This window comes from Haplochromis burtoni, unplaced genomic scaffold, assembly GCF_018398535.1.
Source record: "Haplochromis burtoni strain Fernald_Lab_line unplaced genomic scaffold, NCSU_Asbu1 Contig_218, whole genome shotgun sequence".
In the NCBI taxonomy this organism is placed as follows: Eukaryota; Metazoa; Chordata; class Actinopteri; order Cichliformes; family Cichlidae; genus Haplochromis; species Haplochromis burtoni.
In genome coordinates this window covers 862,155-877,931 of record NW_024582579.1, presented here as the reverse complement: position 1 = coordinate 877,931, position 15,777 = coordinate 862,155, and the positions used below count along the sequence as shown (strand labels likewise).

Below are 15,777 nucleotides of genomic sequence, written 5' to 3'. Positions count from 1 at the left end.
GTGTGTGTGTACATGCGTGTGCGTGTGTATGCGTGTGCGTGTGTGTGTGTGTGTGTGTGTACATGCGTGTGTGTGTGAGTGAGAGAAGGGGAGCAAGACGAGCAGATTTCCACATGAGTGGGGCTGTCAGTAGGCATCAGTCAGCTAGGCAGCGACAGGCGGAGCAGATCATTAGCAGAGACAGAGAGGGGAAAGTGAAGGAAAAGGAAAATGGAGAAGAGAGAGCGCAGGGAGGGAAGGCCTCAGTGTTACGTCTTCAATATCCATCGTGCAAGAATTATACAAACAGACCTGAGCACTGCTCAGTCACGCAACCGCATCAGTACACCGCCATCCCCTAACTGCCCGCCTATCAGCTCCAGTACTCAAAGCTTAAACTGACATCACATCTGTCAATATCTCCGGGGCGAAGCTGCAAATTGACAGCATTTAAGACGATGCTAATCAATCCATAACGATACGTTTTCTTGCAAGCTATTGTGATCATTTTGTAAAATTTGACCCAATAATCTCAATAATCCAACCCATTGTGTTGTGTGAAGCCTTAACTTCCCTGAAACAGATTTAATTCTATGTAATAAGCAAGTAATGCTTTTTTAGCAGTATAGTAAATGTATTATCATCATGCTCTCATTTTAATGTAACCTTATTCAACACCACAGCCAATTAACAACACGGCACAAAGTCGTCTGTGATGCTATAAAACAACCTGCCACAAAGTGACTGCTTTAAAGACACCTGGAAAAAACACGTATGATGTTTAGTGCAGACATATTTCAGCAGACTCATTAGCTATCCATTAACAGCATCCTAAAGAGATGGGAAATGAAAGCTGCTGGTGTGATCTCATCAATGTAAAATGAGAATCAGTTATGATACATCCTTAATCAAAAAGGAAAAAAAAGAAGGGTGCTAACAAACAAACTATCACCTCGGGGATGTGTTAACCCACACCTAGCATCCTGGTGACACCCTGTTGCTAACTCTGACAGCGCAAGTCTAAATGTTTGTATTTTCCATCATCTTATCTAACCAGTAATTATTTATCCTCTGCTGTTAAGTGCAAAGGAAAACCTTGTTTAATCCCCTGCTATCCTACATATCACCAGTTTTGCATTTTGTCCTTTTATTGTTTGCTGGCTGGACCCATAACTCAAACTTTAGTGTTACATCTTGTGGTGACCACCTTCTACTCGAAAGTAGAGCAGAGTTAGAAGTTAGCAGGAAGTTAGCTCGCTAGCTTCCACCTAAACAGCATGTTCTGACTGAGAGATTTCTGAAACATTCAAACGTACAGCTCTGCTATCACTTCCAGCATAAATGAAGACAGAAAACTAAACAGCAGTGACGTTTGTAGGGTTACTGAAGTTGGGCTAGCTGGTATATAATGATGTGCTACGTGATCGCTAGCTACACAGCTATGTTAGCATAACATAAACACAGTGAAGATGGAGGATGAACGCTAACTTTTTTCCACTCGATAAAAGTTAACGTGAAACTTCAGTCAGGAGAACAACTGAGATAATCCATCCACAATACGAGGTTAGTCATTAATATACTGCTGCATGGGCTGGGCTGTAGCTACACCATAAGGTTTAAAAACTGAGCTTTAAAATGAACAGTGGTAATAAAAACCGAGAGAGGCCGACAGTGATCACTGACTGTTTTTAGGGGCTTTTTCAGAATAAATAGAGCATGATACAAAGCATGTTAAAAACAGAACAGCCTTAATAAGCACAGAGCAGTTTGGACCCAGAAGCAGGATTCATATGTCATCACTTAAAGACCGGATAGCTAGGATAAATAAAAAAGCCAGTTTGCACACGTGGTTTTTCTCAGCTTTAAAGATGGCTGTGATGCTTGCAGAGGAAAAACTAGTGTTAGCAACACACAGAAGCATGTTCAGAAGCTGGTATTAGCTTTGAGCTAAAGGCTAGAGTATAGCTCCTCTCTGGTAACAAGAAATTAATTTAATGGCCTTTAAGTAACTTTTTCAAAGTGTACATCTATCAGATCTAACTTATAGGTGTCTTTTTATTTTGCTGTTAGCTTTACATTTGCTTCACTTATGAGATGGCAGTAGTGAGAGATGATCATACATAAAGATGACAAAACATTCTGCAGACCCTGTTATTGCAGCCATGGCTCAGTTCATGAAACTTTGCAGAGCAGTTTTTTCTGTTGAAAGCAGAGAAAAATACTCAAAACTACGTCCTAAACAGGTAAATTGTATCAGAGTCTGCTGTGGATTTGAGTGCAGCTTCTTTGAAAGAGCAGGCTTTTAATCTTTGGCCAGCAGATCTGAATTTCTTTACATGAGCTTGAAGCGACAGCAGGCACAGCAGAGACAGAGAAAGACGGGAGAGCGTCTGGATTAGACAGGAAGCAGGAGGGGAAAACAGAGAGCCAGAAAGGGTGCGGGGTTCATCTGAGGCTAGCTGTCATCACGTGCAGCGTCAGCCATCACATGACCGGAATGCTAAATGCAGAGCTCGGAAACCTGACCTATTTTCATCAAACTGACACAGAAATCCACAGAGAGGCTGTCTTACGCTGCTAACCTCTGCCTGCCACCTGGACCACCTCCAGCATGCCGTCACACACACTTTGCACATAGCATAATGTAAATCTGCTTAGCCTTCATTTTAAGCAGTTTAATGATATTTGAAGAATATTTTACAAAATGACAAGATTTTTCTCGCTCATCCCAGATTTTTTCAGTTCACTTCAGTTTATTTATATGGCACTAAATAACAACAGCAGTCGCCTCAAGTATTGAAAGGCTTTTATTGCAATTTGACCAAATATGTCATTGGACTGATGAATATTCAGCAGTGAAACCGTCCTCATTTCGACCCATCTTTGTGCTGACAGCAGGTATTTAGCTCTTTCTCCACCTCGGCTCCGCCTGACATTGTTCACAGACACCTTCCCCAGAGCAGAAACTGTTCTAACAGACATTTTGCAAAGACAATGGCCAATTAATTCTGGTTAAAACACAGCAAATGATCCTGCTCTTAAGACACTAATGGCTTTAATTTTCAACAGGCTTTTATCAGCTATGATCAAAGTGCAATAACAGACATCTTTAATGAAAATGGATTCAATTGCCTGCAAATGAAAGTGAGTTGATTGATGGTGAACATCACCTCGCTGTGACTAAACTACACTGAGAACAATAATTATCACGGGTGAGTGATAGTACAGTAAAATGACAGAGTGGAGCTTTTTACTCTGCTGTTCTGTAACTATGGCAGGCGTGAATCTGCCTCACAAATGTCAGACTTTTCATCATCCGTCAGTACAAATGAGTTTCTTCTTCCTAAACCGAGTTCCTACAGTGCAGAGACCACGTTACACCATCGGCCGTGGCATTTTGGAGAGACTTTTTTAGGTTTTCTGAACAAAGCAGTTTAGATTTTTTTTTAAAACAATAGTATTCATCTTATAGTATTTTATTTAATCATGATAGAAACATGGCTGGATGAATTGCCATACTGGTCTCTCACCTACTTTAGGTCAGAGTTAAATATATATCTTTGAACTAAACAGCCTTCAACACCTGAGGATGGTTACAAACGGCTCTGATGATCCTTAATGATTTCAAAATTGTTACTATTTTCAGCTCTATCACGTCTTGTTCAAAAGTCTAAAATGGCATTCATGCAACATTCAAGAAGTATGTAGTAGTAGGGAACTACTCCGATGACGGCACGACTTTCATTTTGGAATTCTTTTCCAACCAATCCAGAAATGACTCACAGCCAATGGTTGTTCACCTCTGATGGGTTTGATGGGGGACTTGGTTTGATCAGTTCACCAGTTTCTCCAGCCTGAAAAGCTGCACGGCCAGTTTGTCCCTACTTTAAAAACATGAAACACGTGTTGGAAACGACTTCTTCTGGTTTAGTCAACAACGACAAAAAGACGCACTCAGCAAATGTTCTGAATTTGAGTTGCATTAATAACAGCGCTTTACACAACCAGTCATCCACACACTGGTGATGGCAGCTACATCGTAGCCACAGCCACCCTGGGGCGCACTGACAGAGGCGAGGCTGCCGGACACTGGCGCCACCGGGCCCTCTGACCACCACCAGTAGGCAACGGGTGAAATGTCTCGCCCAAGGACACAACGACCGAGACTGTCCGAGCCGGGGCTCGAACCAGAAACCTTCCGATTACAAGAAGATCGTGGCCCCACAGCCACGATCGCCCTCCTTTGTCAAAGCAACGCTGAGGACGTCAAAACGTCAAAACGACTACATGTAAGCGACATGTCATCACTGTATTGTGTTGATTGTACGTTCAGACCGAACTAATAGTGAGTGCAGTTCTTTAGGAAGATAGTAGGCATGTTTAAACTTAGCCAAGATGCTTTTCATAATTCTGCTAACTATTGCAAGCTTTTATAAAAGTCACTGCAATAATTTCAGTATTTTCACACAGCATACGTTCTCTAATTCAGCCTGCGTTTTAGCCAATTTCTGTCAGTACACCTATTAAGAAGGGCATATGTTGCGCTACATTTTTGAATTTAAAGGCCAGTCTTTAGTTTCTGTGTCCAACGATAAACAGGTAATGAGTGCAGATTTTGGTTTTTTAGCTTGTTTTCAGAACATCTACATAAAATATTGTGTTTCAGTGCAGCTATGTTTCAGACCTGGGAGCTCTGTCCTAAATGTAATTATTATAACTTGTTGAATTTTCAGCCATTTTTGAATTGGTAGTTTTCTGATTTCCCATAAGTCCTCCTGGCTTGCTCCTTCCACGCCAGCAAACGGGCGCAGTGCCGTCATGCTCCAGGTTCAGTTACAGAAGCCAAGACAAGGGCCTTCTGCTGCCCGGTCCATACAAGATACTCAGTTTACATGTGGAAAAAGGTTTTTCCCTCCTTTCTTTGTGCAGTTAGGGAAAGGAGAATAGTTAAATGAGAAACAGTCACAAATACATATGTTGGGAAATTGTCATCCACCTGGGATCTACACATACATATTCTCTTACCCTAACCCAGGGGTGTCCAACTCCAGGCCTTGAGGGCTGGTGTGCTGCAGGACACACCCCTGCCCTAACCCAATACCCAACTTCTCACTGTGGCTGTAGCAGGCCATCTACTAATGGGAAGGTTGCTGGTTGGATCCCCAGCTGCTCTGGTCTACATGCCAAATATCATTGGGCAAGATATTGACCCCAAGTTGCTCTCGGTTGCATCCATTGATGTATGAATGTAGATAGAAAGCGCTTGTATGGGTGAACGAGGCACTCTGAGGTACAGTATATAAGAACCAGTCCAAATGTGCTCTGTGGGACTGGGCTGACATGCAGGTAGAACACAAATTCTTCAGCGCTTCTGGAAATTTGTGGTGGAGACGCTGTGATCCAAGTTCTCCAGTGTGGTGCTGAGAGCTCCACTCTCCAGAAGCATTAATCACAAGCCCGCTGTCCCCCGACTGATTACCTCCCATCAATCTCAGTTTGCCGAGCCCTCGAACAGGAGAAAGCCTTCACGAAGATCTGATTAAAAATGTAACTGACTCATAACAGGAGCGCACGACCGGTCTCTGAGTCGATGCTCTGTGACAGAACAAAGGCGAGAGCACAACTTATCTGCTCATCTCCAAATGTACGTTCATGTGATTATGCAGAAATCCAGGTCTGATCCCACTGAGGAGACCTGCTGCAACTGGGAGGTCTGGAAGAGAACCAGTGGAGGTCTGTCGGCGTGCGTGCATCTGTGTGTGGTACTGCAGACAGGAGGGGGAGTGACTTTGAGAGTGTCTGAGAGGCACATCCTGCCTGCAATTAAGGTGGAATCAGAGAGAGATCTGTGCTGCCTTGATAATGAGCCTCATCTGAATTATTAACTAGAGCTGTACCCCCTGGACCTGGACTCCCATCAGCCCCAGCCACACCACAACAACAGCAGATGCACACATGTACACACACAGAATCTTCAGATCCATACAAACCTCTATTAAATCCATTTCGGCATGTGCAGGAACTCCAAACTAATCCCATTTGCAAAGAAAATAAGGGCAACACATTACTTGGAGTGGTCCTCATAAGGCATTATGAGGCATCAAAAGCTCTTATAAACTGAGTGCATAATGATTTATTAAAATTGATGCATAGTATAATGAGTACAATATGCAGAAAGTTGGGGTGAATACTTTATGAGGCAACTCTCTCATTAATCACATTAAAATTTAGTTCAATTTCAGATGCATGATTACATTAGAACGTTTTCTCTGTGATTCCAGTGGGATCGTAATCAGTTTGATGCTGCTGTGAACTGATGGACTGACTGCACACTAGCACCCTGTATTATGTTTCACTATGATGGTAAACCTAAAACTGGTTTTCGTTTTTAACGTCATTATGGGATAATTCACCGACTGGCTGGAAATTTCCTGCCGTTTTCATACAACTGTGGGTGTTTTAGCGTCTTAATACAGAGCTCTTCATGTCACATTTCAAAAAAGAAAAATGTCATTTTGTAATAAACGGAGGAACATTGGTCGCAGTGCATATACACAGATCTGTGTATGGATCACACATCAGTGGTTTGCCAACATTTTCTTACCTTAATTGATTTGTATGAAAATTAGAAATTCCAAAAATTTGAAGTCCTGATGACCAAATGAAGCCCTGGCTGAAAATTGAAATACATCTTTAATATGAATATTACTACTACTAATTATACTTATTATTGATTTGTGCTGATTGTTTACAGCTGTCTAAGCATTGTGAGACACGTGCCTGGAATCAGAACCTAAAACAATTTAAAAATCAAAACGATTAAATAACATGTAAAAATATAAAAACAAATACTATATTTAATACTAAATATATTCCACTATTTCTTGTGTTATCTTGAATTATTTGATCTTTTATTAAAAGTCCTGCGTGTTGTCTCCACTGTCCCACAGATGCTGGAGGATGAGGAGGGTTTCTTTGTTTTCTTCTTTTCTTGTAGTCTCTTTGTCATTTTTCATACTGTGATTCAGATTTTTTTTTTCCTTTAGCCATGGTGATTTTTTATTTTTTTATTTAAAATGATCAATCAAATATTTTGGAAAGTGGCCCCTCTCCTGGTTTCCTCCGTGGACCTCCAACACTGTTATTTAAGTTTCTCCAGTGTGATATTTTCAGTGTTTTTGCTTTAGTGTAGTTGGTGTAGCCTTCTCTCTTAAATTATCATCAACCGCAAAAGAACAAAATTATTCAGCATCTGATAAATCTGACAGTGATTCTACGTGGGAACTATTTTTTTCCCCCCCACACATGTGTTAGTAAATCAGGCACATTGTCTCGATGTTTGCAAGAAAATGTCACAAACTGATCCAGCTCCAGATCTCCTTCTGTATCTGAACATTTGATTCATGCAGGAGGAGTAACAGTTAAAGAGTAACAGTTAAAGAGTAACAGTTAAAGAGTAACAGTTAAAGAGTAACAGTTAAAGAGCAACAGTTAAAGAGCAACAGTTAAAGAGCAACAGTTAAAGAGCAACAGTTAAAGAGCAACAGTTAAAGAGCAACAGTTAAAGAGCAACAGTTAAAGAGCAACATTTAAAGAGCAACATTTAAAGAGAAACATTTAAAGAGAACATTTAAAGAGAAAATTTAAAGAGCAACATTTAAAGAGCAACATTTAAAGAGTAACATTAAAGAGTAAATTTAAAGAGTAACAGTTAAAGAGTAACAGTTAAAGAGTAACAGTTAAAGAGTAACAGTTAAAGAGTAACAGTTAAAGAGTAACAGTTAAAGAGTAACAGTTAAAGAGTAACAGTTAAAGAGAACAGTTAAAGAGCAACAGTTAAAGAGCAACAGTTAAAGAGCAACAGTTAAAGAGCAACATTTAAAGAGCAACATTTAAAGAGTAACAGTTAAAGAGTAACAGTTAAAGAGTAACAGTTAACAGTTAAACACTTTCCTGTTCTTAATTTTCCTCTGATTTTCCTGCCACCCAGGCAGCCATTGCTCTGCTATTGAAAAACCAGTGCTTTATTTTCCAAGCACCCATGTTTGTATTGGGTCATCAAGCCAGACGGCTGCTGTCCTTATGATAATACATAGACATTAATGGCTGTCTGGAGTGCTAGACATTATAAATGTGAAGATGAATGATCTTCACTGGACTCACTTTCCTTAGCAACACTCAGGGTACATTTACATCTATTTAAATGAAGATGTGTTAATGAAACTTTTTTATTGACTCAAGTCACCATCATCATTATTATTGTTATTTTATGTATTTTAATTATGGGATGACCTGAAATGTCTGTCCTGCATTAACTGTGTCATCAAGACTTGATAACAAGTGGAACAAATGGCTTTACAAAGCTAAACCTTACTGCTATCATGCAAGAGAAGCTTTGCATGAGGCACATGTGTAAGTTATATGACTGAGTCTCGTATCATTAAACCAACGGAAACCAGCAGGAAGGTGAAAAAGGTCAGAACAATCGTAACAACACGTGAACTGAAAACAATGGCTGCCTGCAGCAGCAGATGATGATATATAACCACATTTCAAAAATGCAGCAGCATTGATGAAAGTAGCTAAAGTGAGTAAAATCTCTTGGGGAAATCTTCTAAGGTATTGTTAGTAACGCCCCGACTTTACACGCTGCTGTTATCGGACTGTTGTCTGGCGAGGCCTCTGCTCATCATCTGAGCCAGAAACTGGAACATTTTGAAGGTCTAGTAGACAACACAGGGAATGTGTACTGGGTCGGCATTTTACGACACCACCAGGCACGATTCCCAAGATCCGCCTGCCTCACTGACTGTTCTGTGTCTGGACTCGGTTTTCTCTCTGGAATTTCTGTCTGAAGACAGTTCCTTAACAATTTATTCCAGCTGATTGAAGTGTGAGGGCTGAGAGCAAGAATATTATGTGCTATTCCAACCACTATGACTCATTTAGGCAGTGAACACCCCGCCTCCACTGCTGGTGCATCCCTTGTTTACATCTCAGTCCTTCTCCAGATTGAAGCAATATCTACTCAGATGCCTTTTGTAGAAACTGACAAGGCAACTGATCCCTTTGGACCAAAATCAGCCTCCTTCCCATTCAGGCCCTCACCAGCTCTTCCCAACTGTTTTCTCTCCATTCACAAGACTGATCAGATGAGTTTACCACAGTCTCAGACTCAACCACCAACCCCCCTCGCCTTCCAAATTCCTCTTCTCGTTCCACGCCCCCAGTTAACCCAGCCCCAGGCCTGCCAACTCCAGAGCTGCCTCTCCTTCTGCTGTGCCTTTGTGATAATAACAATAACTGTGTAGTGGTGCAGAGGGCTTTCTGTTGAGCTAGCGCCAGGCCGGCTGGCACGGGGAACCCTCTAAGCTTGTTTCACCATCTCCAACCAATTCCCCTCTGTCTGGGCTGGCACTGGAGCATCACAGGCATTAAGGCTGCTATCAATGTGCTCAGCAGCAGGGGCCATCAGCACCACTCACGCACTCGCTCTATCTCTTCTCTTTCCACCTCTCTCTTCCTCTCCCACTCAATATGGAATCCAGTTCAAAAAAAGGCTTTATTGGCAAGACAAATAATACCTTGTTCTTCTCTCTTTTCTGCTTTCTCTTTCTCATCTCATCACCTTGTTGTCCTTCTCTATCACCCACAAGTGGATTCTCAGCAGAACACGATGACGTTCCTCAGCCCGGGCAGTAATACAGCAAGTGCTTTATGATCCAGATTAGCAATAAAGATTCAGTTTTGCTCTCTGTAATCAGGGACACAGAAGATAAGCTAATCTAAAGTCAGTTTGACTGTTTTAATGCGGACATCATTTTGGATTAAAACTGATTTCCAGCAGGTGAAAATGCAGCCCAGAGGAAAGATTCAATGGATGTAATTTGCTTTCTTTTCTTCTCTGCAGGAGTTAAAACATCATTATCAATACTTTTGTTGTGAGTTCTCTCATAAGTCACCGTGTTAAAGTTTTTCAGTTTAATCTGTGTTACTGGAAGGTCACTGGAATAAGCTGTAAAATTCCTCCTTGCCTAATGATCCTCGTGTCTACGTGCGTTCAGACAAGATGCTGCATATGGACGGATGACACGATCGTGAGCTACTTTATTAGTTACACCTGTACAGTCTAAAGCAACCCAGGTTTGCCTCATTTTATCAAACACTGTGTTCATTTTACTGAAAAGATTTTGCTTTGGTGTTGACGGCATGGGTTGGAATTTGTTCTCTAAAAAATATATTCTGTTCATATGTAAATAAAAAGAGCCAAACGATACAACTCCACCTTTACAATTGTCCCCAGTGACAAAAATCCAAGATACGTATATCTTCATATTCACTAGCTGGGCCCACGTCCTCATTTTAGGTTTGACAGCGTTTTAGTAGGTAAAGGTGAAGCTTGGACATGAATTGAGCTGCGGTTTGGGGAAGGCCTCGAAGGGGACTGGCGACGGCTGCCGGGCCTGGCAGCTCCCCGTGTACTAAATAGAAGTGAAGAAGTTAAAGAATTGAAAACAAGGAGAGAGGGAGGGGCACGTAAACGAGAATGAACAGCTCGCAGAACTGGGGGAGCGTATACAGATGAGGCCCGGAAGGAGCGTGTTTGGAGGCGTGGCCCTGCTCCTGAAATTCCAGTACATTATCTCCAATTTTCATCAAAGGCTGAAAGATACGAACTGAGGAGCTTAAACTGAAACAGAATCCAAATTGTGCTGTAATATATATGTAATATTTACATATTAGTTACTGTCCTCGGCATCGTACTGTTTTACCCGACCATAACACTGGAAACACAACCCTGTGCTCAACCACGCTGGTATAGTAAACAAACCTGATGCTTCCCCTACATCACGTCAGGTGTTTAGCAGAGCCACTCCAAATTCAGAAGACCTGGAGCTTGTTCTAACATGAAAAGCATAAATATAACTGCATCCCATTTCAAATAGCTAGTCCTAGTACTAGTTATTCTGTGAAACCTGCTTGGCTTTGGTGAAACTTTGTGAGGATTTTTAAAATGTGTCTCATCAGGTTCAGATCAGTTCTAAACACGTATTTGATCTGGGTTCATGTGTAGATTGCTGGGAAAATATGCCTCCCCTAAGCTGAGTTCACTAATGAAACTCTACAGTCGTTCTGGTGCTGAATATACCGACGGAAAGAAACACTATAGTCTCTCACGACCAGTCTCTCATGAGAGACAGAAAACAAAAATTAATACATATTAAGTTGCTGCTTGTCTTGTGTTCATGTCATTTTATCGCAGTCTGATTACCACAGGCATACACCCACAATGAACCTCTAACATGCTTCTTCGTAAAGCCTTCAGGTAGAGTCAGATCGTTGCTGCCTACCTGCCTGCCTGCTGCCCAATCTGTGTGCAGTACAGCCTGCAGACAGGCCACAGCTCAGCACATCCATTCCCACGCAGAGCCACTTGTGAAATGAACATAACAGTGTGTGTGTGTGTGTGTGAGACAGAGAGAACGCACCCCCCTCCCCCGTCACCACCAGCAGCACTGAAACCACCCACAGAACTGAACTCACTTCATACAGCCAAACACAGCCTCCCACCTCAGAGCCAATAACAAACATGGCTGAAACACTTGACCACAATTACTGAGCCACAGTCAGAGAAATCCATACATAGTCAGCAGTGCAACCCTGCTGCCACACACACACTGCCTGTGTGTGTGTGTGTGTGTGTGTGTGTGTGTGTGTGTGTGTGTGTGTGTGTGTGTGTGTGTGTGTGTGTGTGTGTGACAACAATCAAAGAAATCCACATACGTATCATTGGAGACAAGCAGTGTGTGAAAGCATCTGATTGGCTGCTGTGGCCTTAGCACTTCACACTTAAACGAGTGAGTGACACCTCAACAGTGTTTGTCTGAAGGGTGCACGGGAAGCTGCTGGCCTAGATATGGAGACACAGCCCAGTGGCAGGGCTGAGCAGCAGCTCTCAGACGCGATTACACAACAGCTCTTAAAGACTTCTTTTAGCAGCAAGACTTTGATTGGATCTTATTTCCTTCCCACTCGTCCCATTCATCCAGCCAGTCATGTACTCACAAGCCCCAACCCCTCAGTGTGAGGGTGTACACATATTCTACTGAAATGTCAGTGCCTGCGTACGTTTTTATGTCTTATATACCTATAAACACACTGCGTTAGAAATTTCATTGAAGCAGTGTGCACGTCTCTCTCTTACTCTCTTTTGTTGATGAGACTTATTGTGATTGAATCAAGTTGTTGTTTTCACGCAGGACTTGGAGTCCGTCTCTGCACCAATCACCTATCTTGCCACACCGGCCAATCAAAACCTCCAAACAAAGCTTCAGTGGAGGTCAGCCAGGGATCACGCTGAGCATCCCCCAGTCAGCAACAAAAACAAGACTCAGGGAATTAAACCCTGTCATATCCAGTCTTGTTTATCATTGGTTTACGTTTCTTTGTTGTTGTTCTTTCACATTTTTACGTGGATTAATCTGCAACTCGGTTATGTTCAGTTTTCAGCTGGTATAGAGTTGAAGCTTGAAGGAAAAAGTTAGTCAAATAAGAAGAAAGACGCTCACAAAAACATTGTAAGAATAGGATAAAATGTCACACACATATTAATCCCACTATGACCCTGTTTCCTCTTCTTCTGCATGCCTGATACAGTATCCTCTGGGTGACCCACTAAAGCAAAAACACCATGGCAACAAACCGCTGCTTTAAAAAGCATCCACATTTCTCCTCCACCTGTTACAAACAAGACTGTCAATTGACTGTTATGGGGATAATTTTTTCAGTTGTATATTATTAATGCAGCTCTGAGAGGGCTTTAAAGTTTATAAAGAAATCATTCTGATGATGTCATAGTGATGTCATCAGAATTTTGTAACCATAAAGTCAGCGTGTACACAGTAGAGATGTTTTCCGTTAGAGCCTTAACGATGACAGAAGAAAGTCTGTACGTCTCATCCTCTGTAGCTTTGATTATGAACTCTTTGATTTAAAAAATTTACTTCTGCTCTCGCTATATCTGTATGTCTACTGCGAGTCCCCACTCTTTCTGTGGAGACTGTCATCATGTTTAATAAATACATTGTGTGTTTTCACGGCGCCTGTGAACCTGAGTCAAGATGGGAGAACCTGAGGCCTCGTCCGTGTTCTGTTACAGTTAACAGTGCGTTTCACTTTTTAAAACGCTCATTAATTGCAGCACTGACCCTTGCATCCCACTGAGGGAACTCCCACTGAGACCATAAAACACAAGTGGAGACAGAGCAAATCAGGTCTCTAATGATGCAAATGTTCTTGTTATTTACGATAAAATGCAGTTCTGTTACTTTTGTGTTTAATGTAACTTGAAGCCCACTTTGATGGTTTATTGACAGTCTCCTGTTGGTTTGTAAACGAGAACGGTGTCAAACAGTAGCTACGAAGGAAAAACCCACATGTGAGGCGTGGAAACAAAAGACTAGTAATCCTAACACAGAATAGGTGATAACCTTAAGTAGATTACAGCTAGCAGTCTATGAGATTACCCTCGTATTAATTTGAATGATAATCTGTAGTTACATCTGTTTGCTGTGACACCCACTGTCATCATCTCTTCTTATTACCCTTTAAGCCTCTCTCCTTGTGCCATGCTTTCCCACAGCCTGTGCGTAACTCGGCGTGCGCGCAATGGATAGTAGGGGGCGGGGTGGCTCCAAAGGGTTTATCCCCGTCACGCAACCGACGGCATAGGTGACAGAAATCGGACAGGAGGCTCACTATGTCCCCGATGTGACCGCGGGGAAATACAAGCTTACGAGCGCAAATGCGTCACGGCTCGCCTACCCAGGAGGAACCGTGAAGAGGGGAGTTTGGGCTCCGTGTGGCTTCTCCTGTTTGCACACGCTGGAATTCCTGAATGCAATGAACCCAGTGAACCCCTATCCAGCCACGCTCATTGCCCATGCTCACACACTGTACTGTGGAGTGACACGAGGACACGGCACTGACATAAATTGCTGGAACCAGGGTCAATTATGTGGCTTTGAGATATGCAGGAAAGGGGGTGTGCTGCAGACACAGCTTGAGGCTAAACATAGTGTAGGCTAGTATTGCACTCAAACCTTTGCTGTGTGGTGTCAGAACATTCTTTCATGTGGCCTACCTTCCACCCGGCTGAACTGTTGCTGTCGCCTTTATCCTTAAAATAAGGAACAAAGCGAACCATCCAGTCGTATATCTGGGACAGGGTGAGCCTCTTCTCCGGGGTGCTCTCGATGGCACGGGTGATGAGATCTGCATACGACAGGTTTCCCCACGCGTTCCGTCGGGAGGACTTGGCTTTGCGTAGCTGGCCGGCCACGTCGAGGGCAGCCCCGGACATGCAGGCGGGAGCGGCCACGACCGGAGCCGGGGCGCCGGCCGGATGCTTGATCTCGGCCGGCGCGCCGCCTTTCCTCTCGCCCCGGCACGCCGGCACGTTGTACTGCTCCACTTTGACTGCCGCCAGGGCCAGACCTCGGCTCGCCTCCTCTCCCCCGGGGAAGTCTTCCGGACACGGCAGCGGCCAGGTGCACGACGGCGGCCGAGCGTGAGGCTCAAATTCCGAATCGATGTCAACCTGATGCACATCCACGCCGCTGTTCTCCATCATCATCAGCATGATCTCCCGCTGAATAGATGTCAAAACCGGGCAAGGTCACAGTAACAAAACGCGTGTCAGTGTTGACGTGACAGTGAGTGAAAATGCCCAAACTGTCCAAACGGGGGTAAAAAGATGTATTTGTACAGTTTCACACACAGGGATTATCAGCAGCTGTGTGGCATATTATCATTCTCCTCAGCGCAACAATGTGGCATCACATCAGGACAGATGAAGGTGTATCCAAGGCATCAAAAGCAGTATCAGTCTCTCTTCCATGTTAATTGCACAACACTGGCTGTGTGGCTGCATGCACAACCGAGTGACGGTCAAACATCCAGTAAAAAAGCCAGACACACTTGGAGAATGTCTCTGTTCGCGCTCCGGCTGCAGCAACAGTTGATCCTTGACAGACGAGGTCCAGAATTCTTATCAAACTCCCCCCAAATTAATTGACTTCAGATTTTTCTCCAGGCTCTGATCCCAGCTCTGCTGGCGCGTTTTGGCAGGTTGGCCAGTGAAACAGAGCCTATTTACTCCTTTAGAAATCAAAACAGGCTCTCATGAATCATTCATGTGAAGCCGTAAATTTCCAGATGAGAGAAAAAAAGAAGCCTCTCGTGGGTTTGTTTGGGAGCATCCTCTGCCTCCTCTCCGCGCAACCTGACTCGGTGTGGTTTCTACCTTTGTCTTCAGCTTTCCGTGCACATGTCACATGGGTACCGTCTCTCTGTCTGTTGCTCTGCCTTTATTCTACAAGTCTGTGTGTCTCTGAAGGCTCCAAGCCACTCAACTGTAGCCTGGAATAAAGTGGAATAAGTGCTGCTTCCATATAATTGGACGCCGCCTGGATCAAGTCACTCCCTCTAGAACAGGTTTCCAGAGAGGGAGGAGTGTGTGTGTGTGTGTGTGTGTGTGTGTGTGTGTGTGTGTGTGTGTGTGTGTGTGTGTGTGTGTGTGTGGTGAAATTTCCGACAATACTCTAAAAGCAACCCTTTCTATACAGCAGACAAATTCATTTATAGACTTGTGTTTTAAAATAGTCACATTTTTTAAAGAAACAATTGAACTGACGGACTTTTTTCTAATCCCACTACAAAGTCCGTCCATCAGAACGAGCCTGTCTAGAAACTTCTGCCAGGTTAATGTTTGAAAGTCCGACTGCCTCTTATTAGGAA

General features: G+C 43.1%; 1 protein-coding gene across 1 annotated transcript in view; it reads right to left on the bottom strand.

The window, feature by feature from the left end:
- foxo6b (forkhead box O6 b) overlaps positions 1-15,475 on the bottom strand; it is a 37,208-nt gene extending 21,733 nt beyond the window's left edge. Inside the window, exon 1 of the mRNA XM_005937476.3 lies at positions 14,123-15,475. Within this exon, the coding sequence (XP_005937538.1) occupies positions 14,123-14,620 (498 nt within the window). The 5' untranslated portion in view covers positions 14,621-15,475. The remainder of the gene's footprint in view (positions 1-14,122) is intronic.
- Between the last annotated feature and the right edge of the window lie 302 nt (positions 15,476-15,777).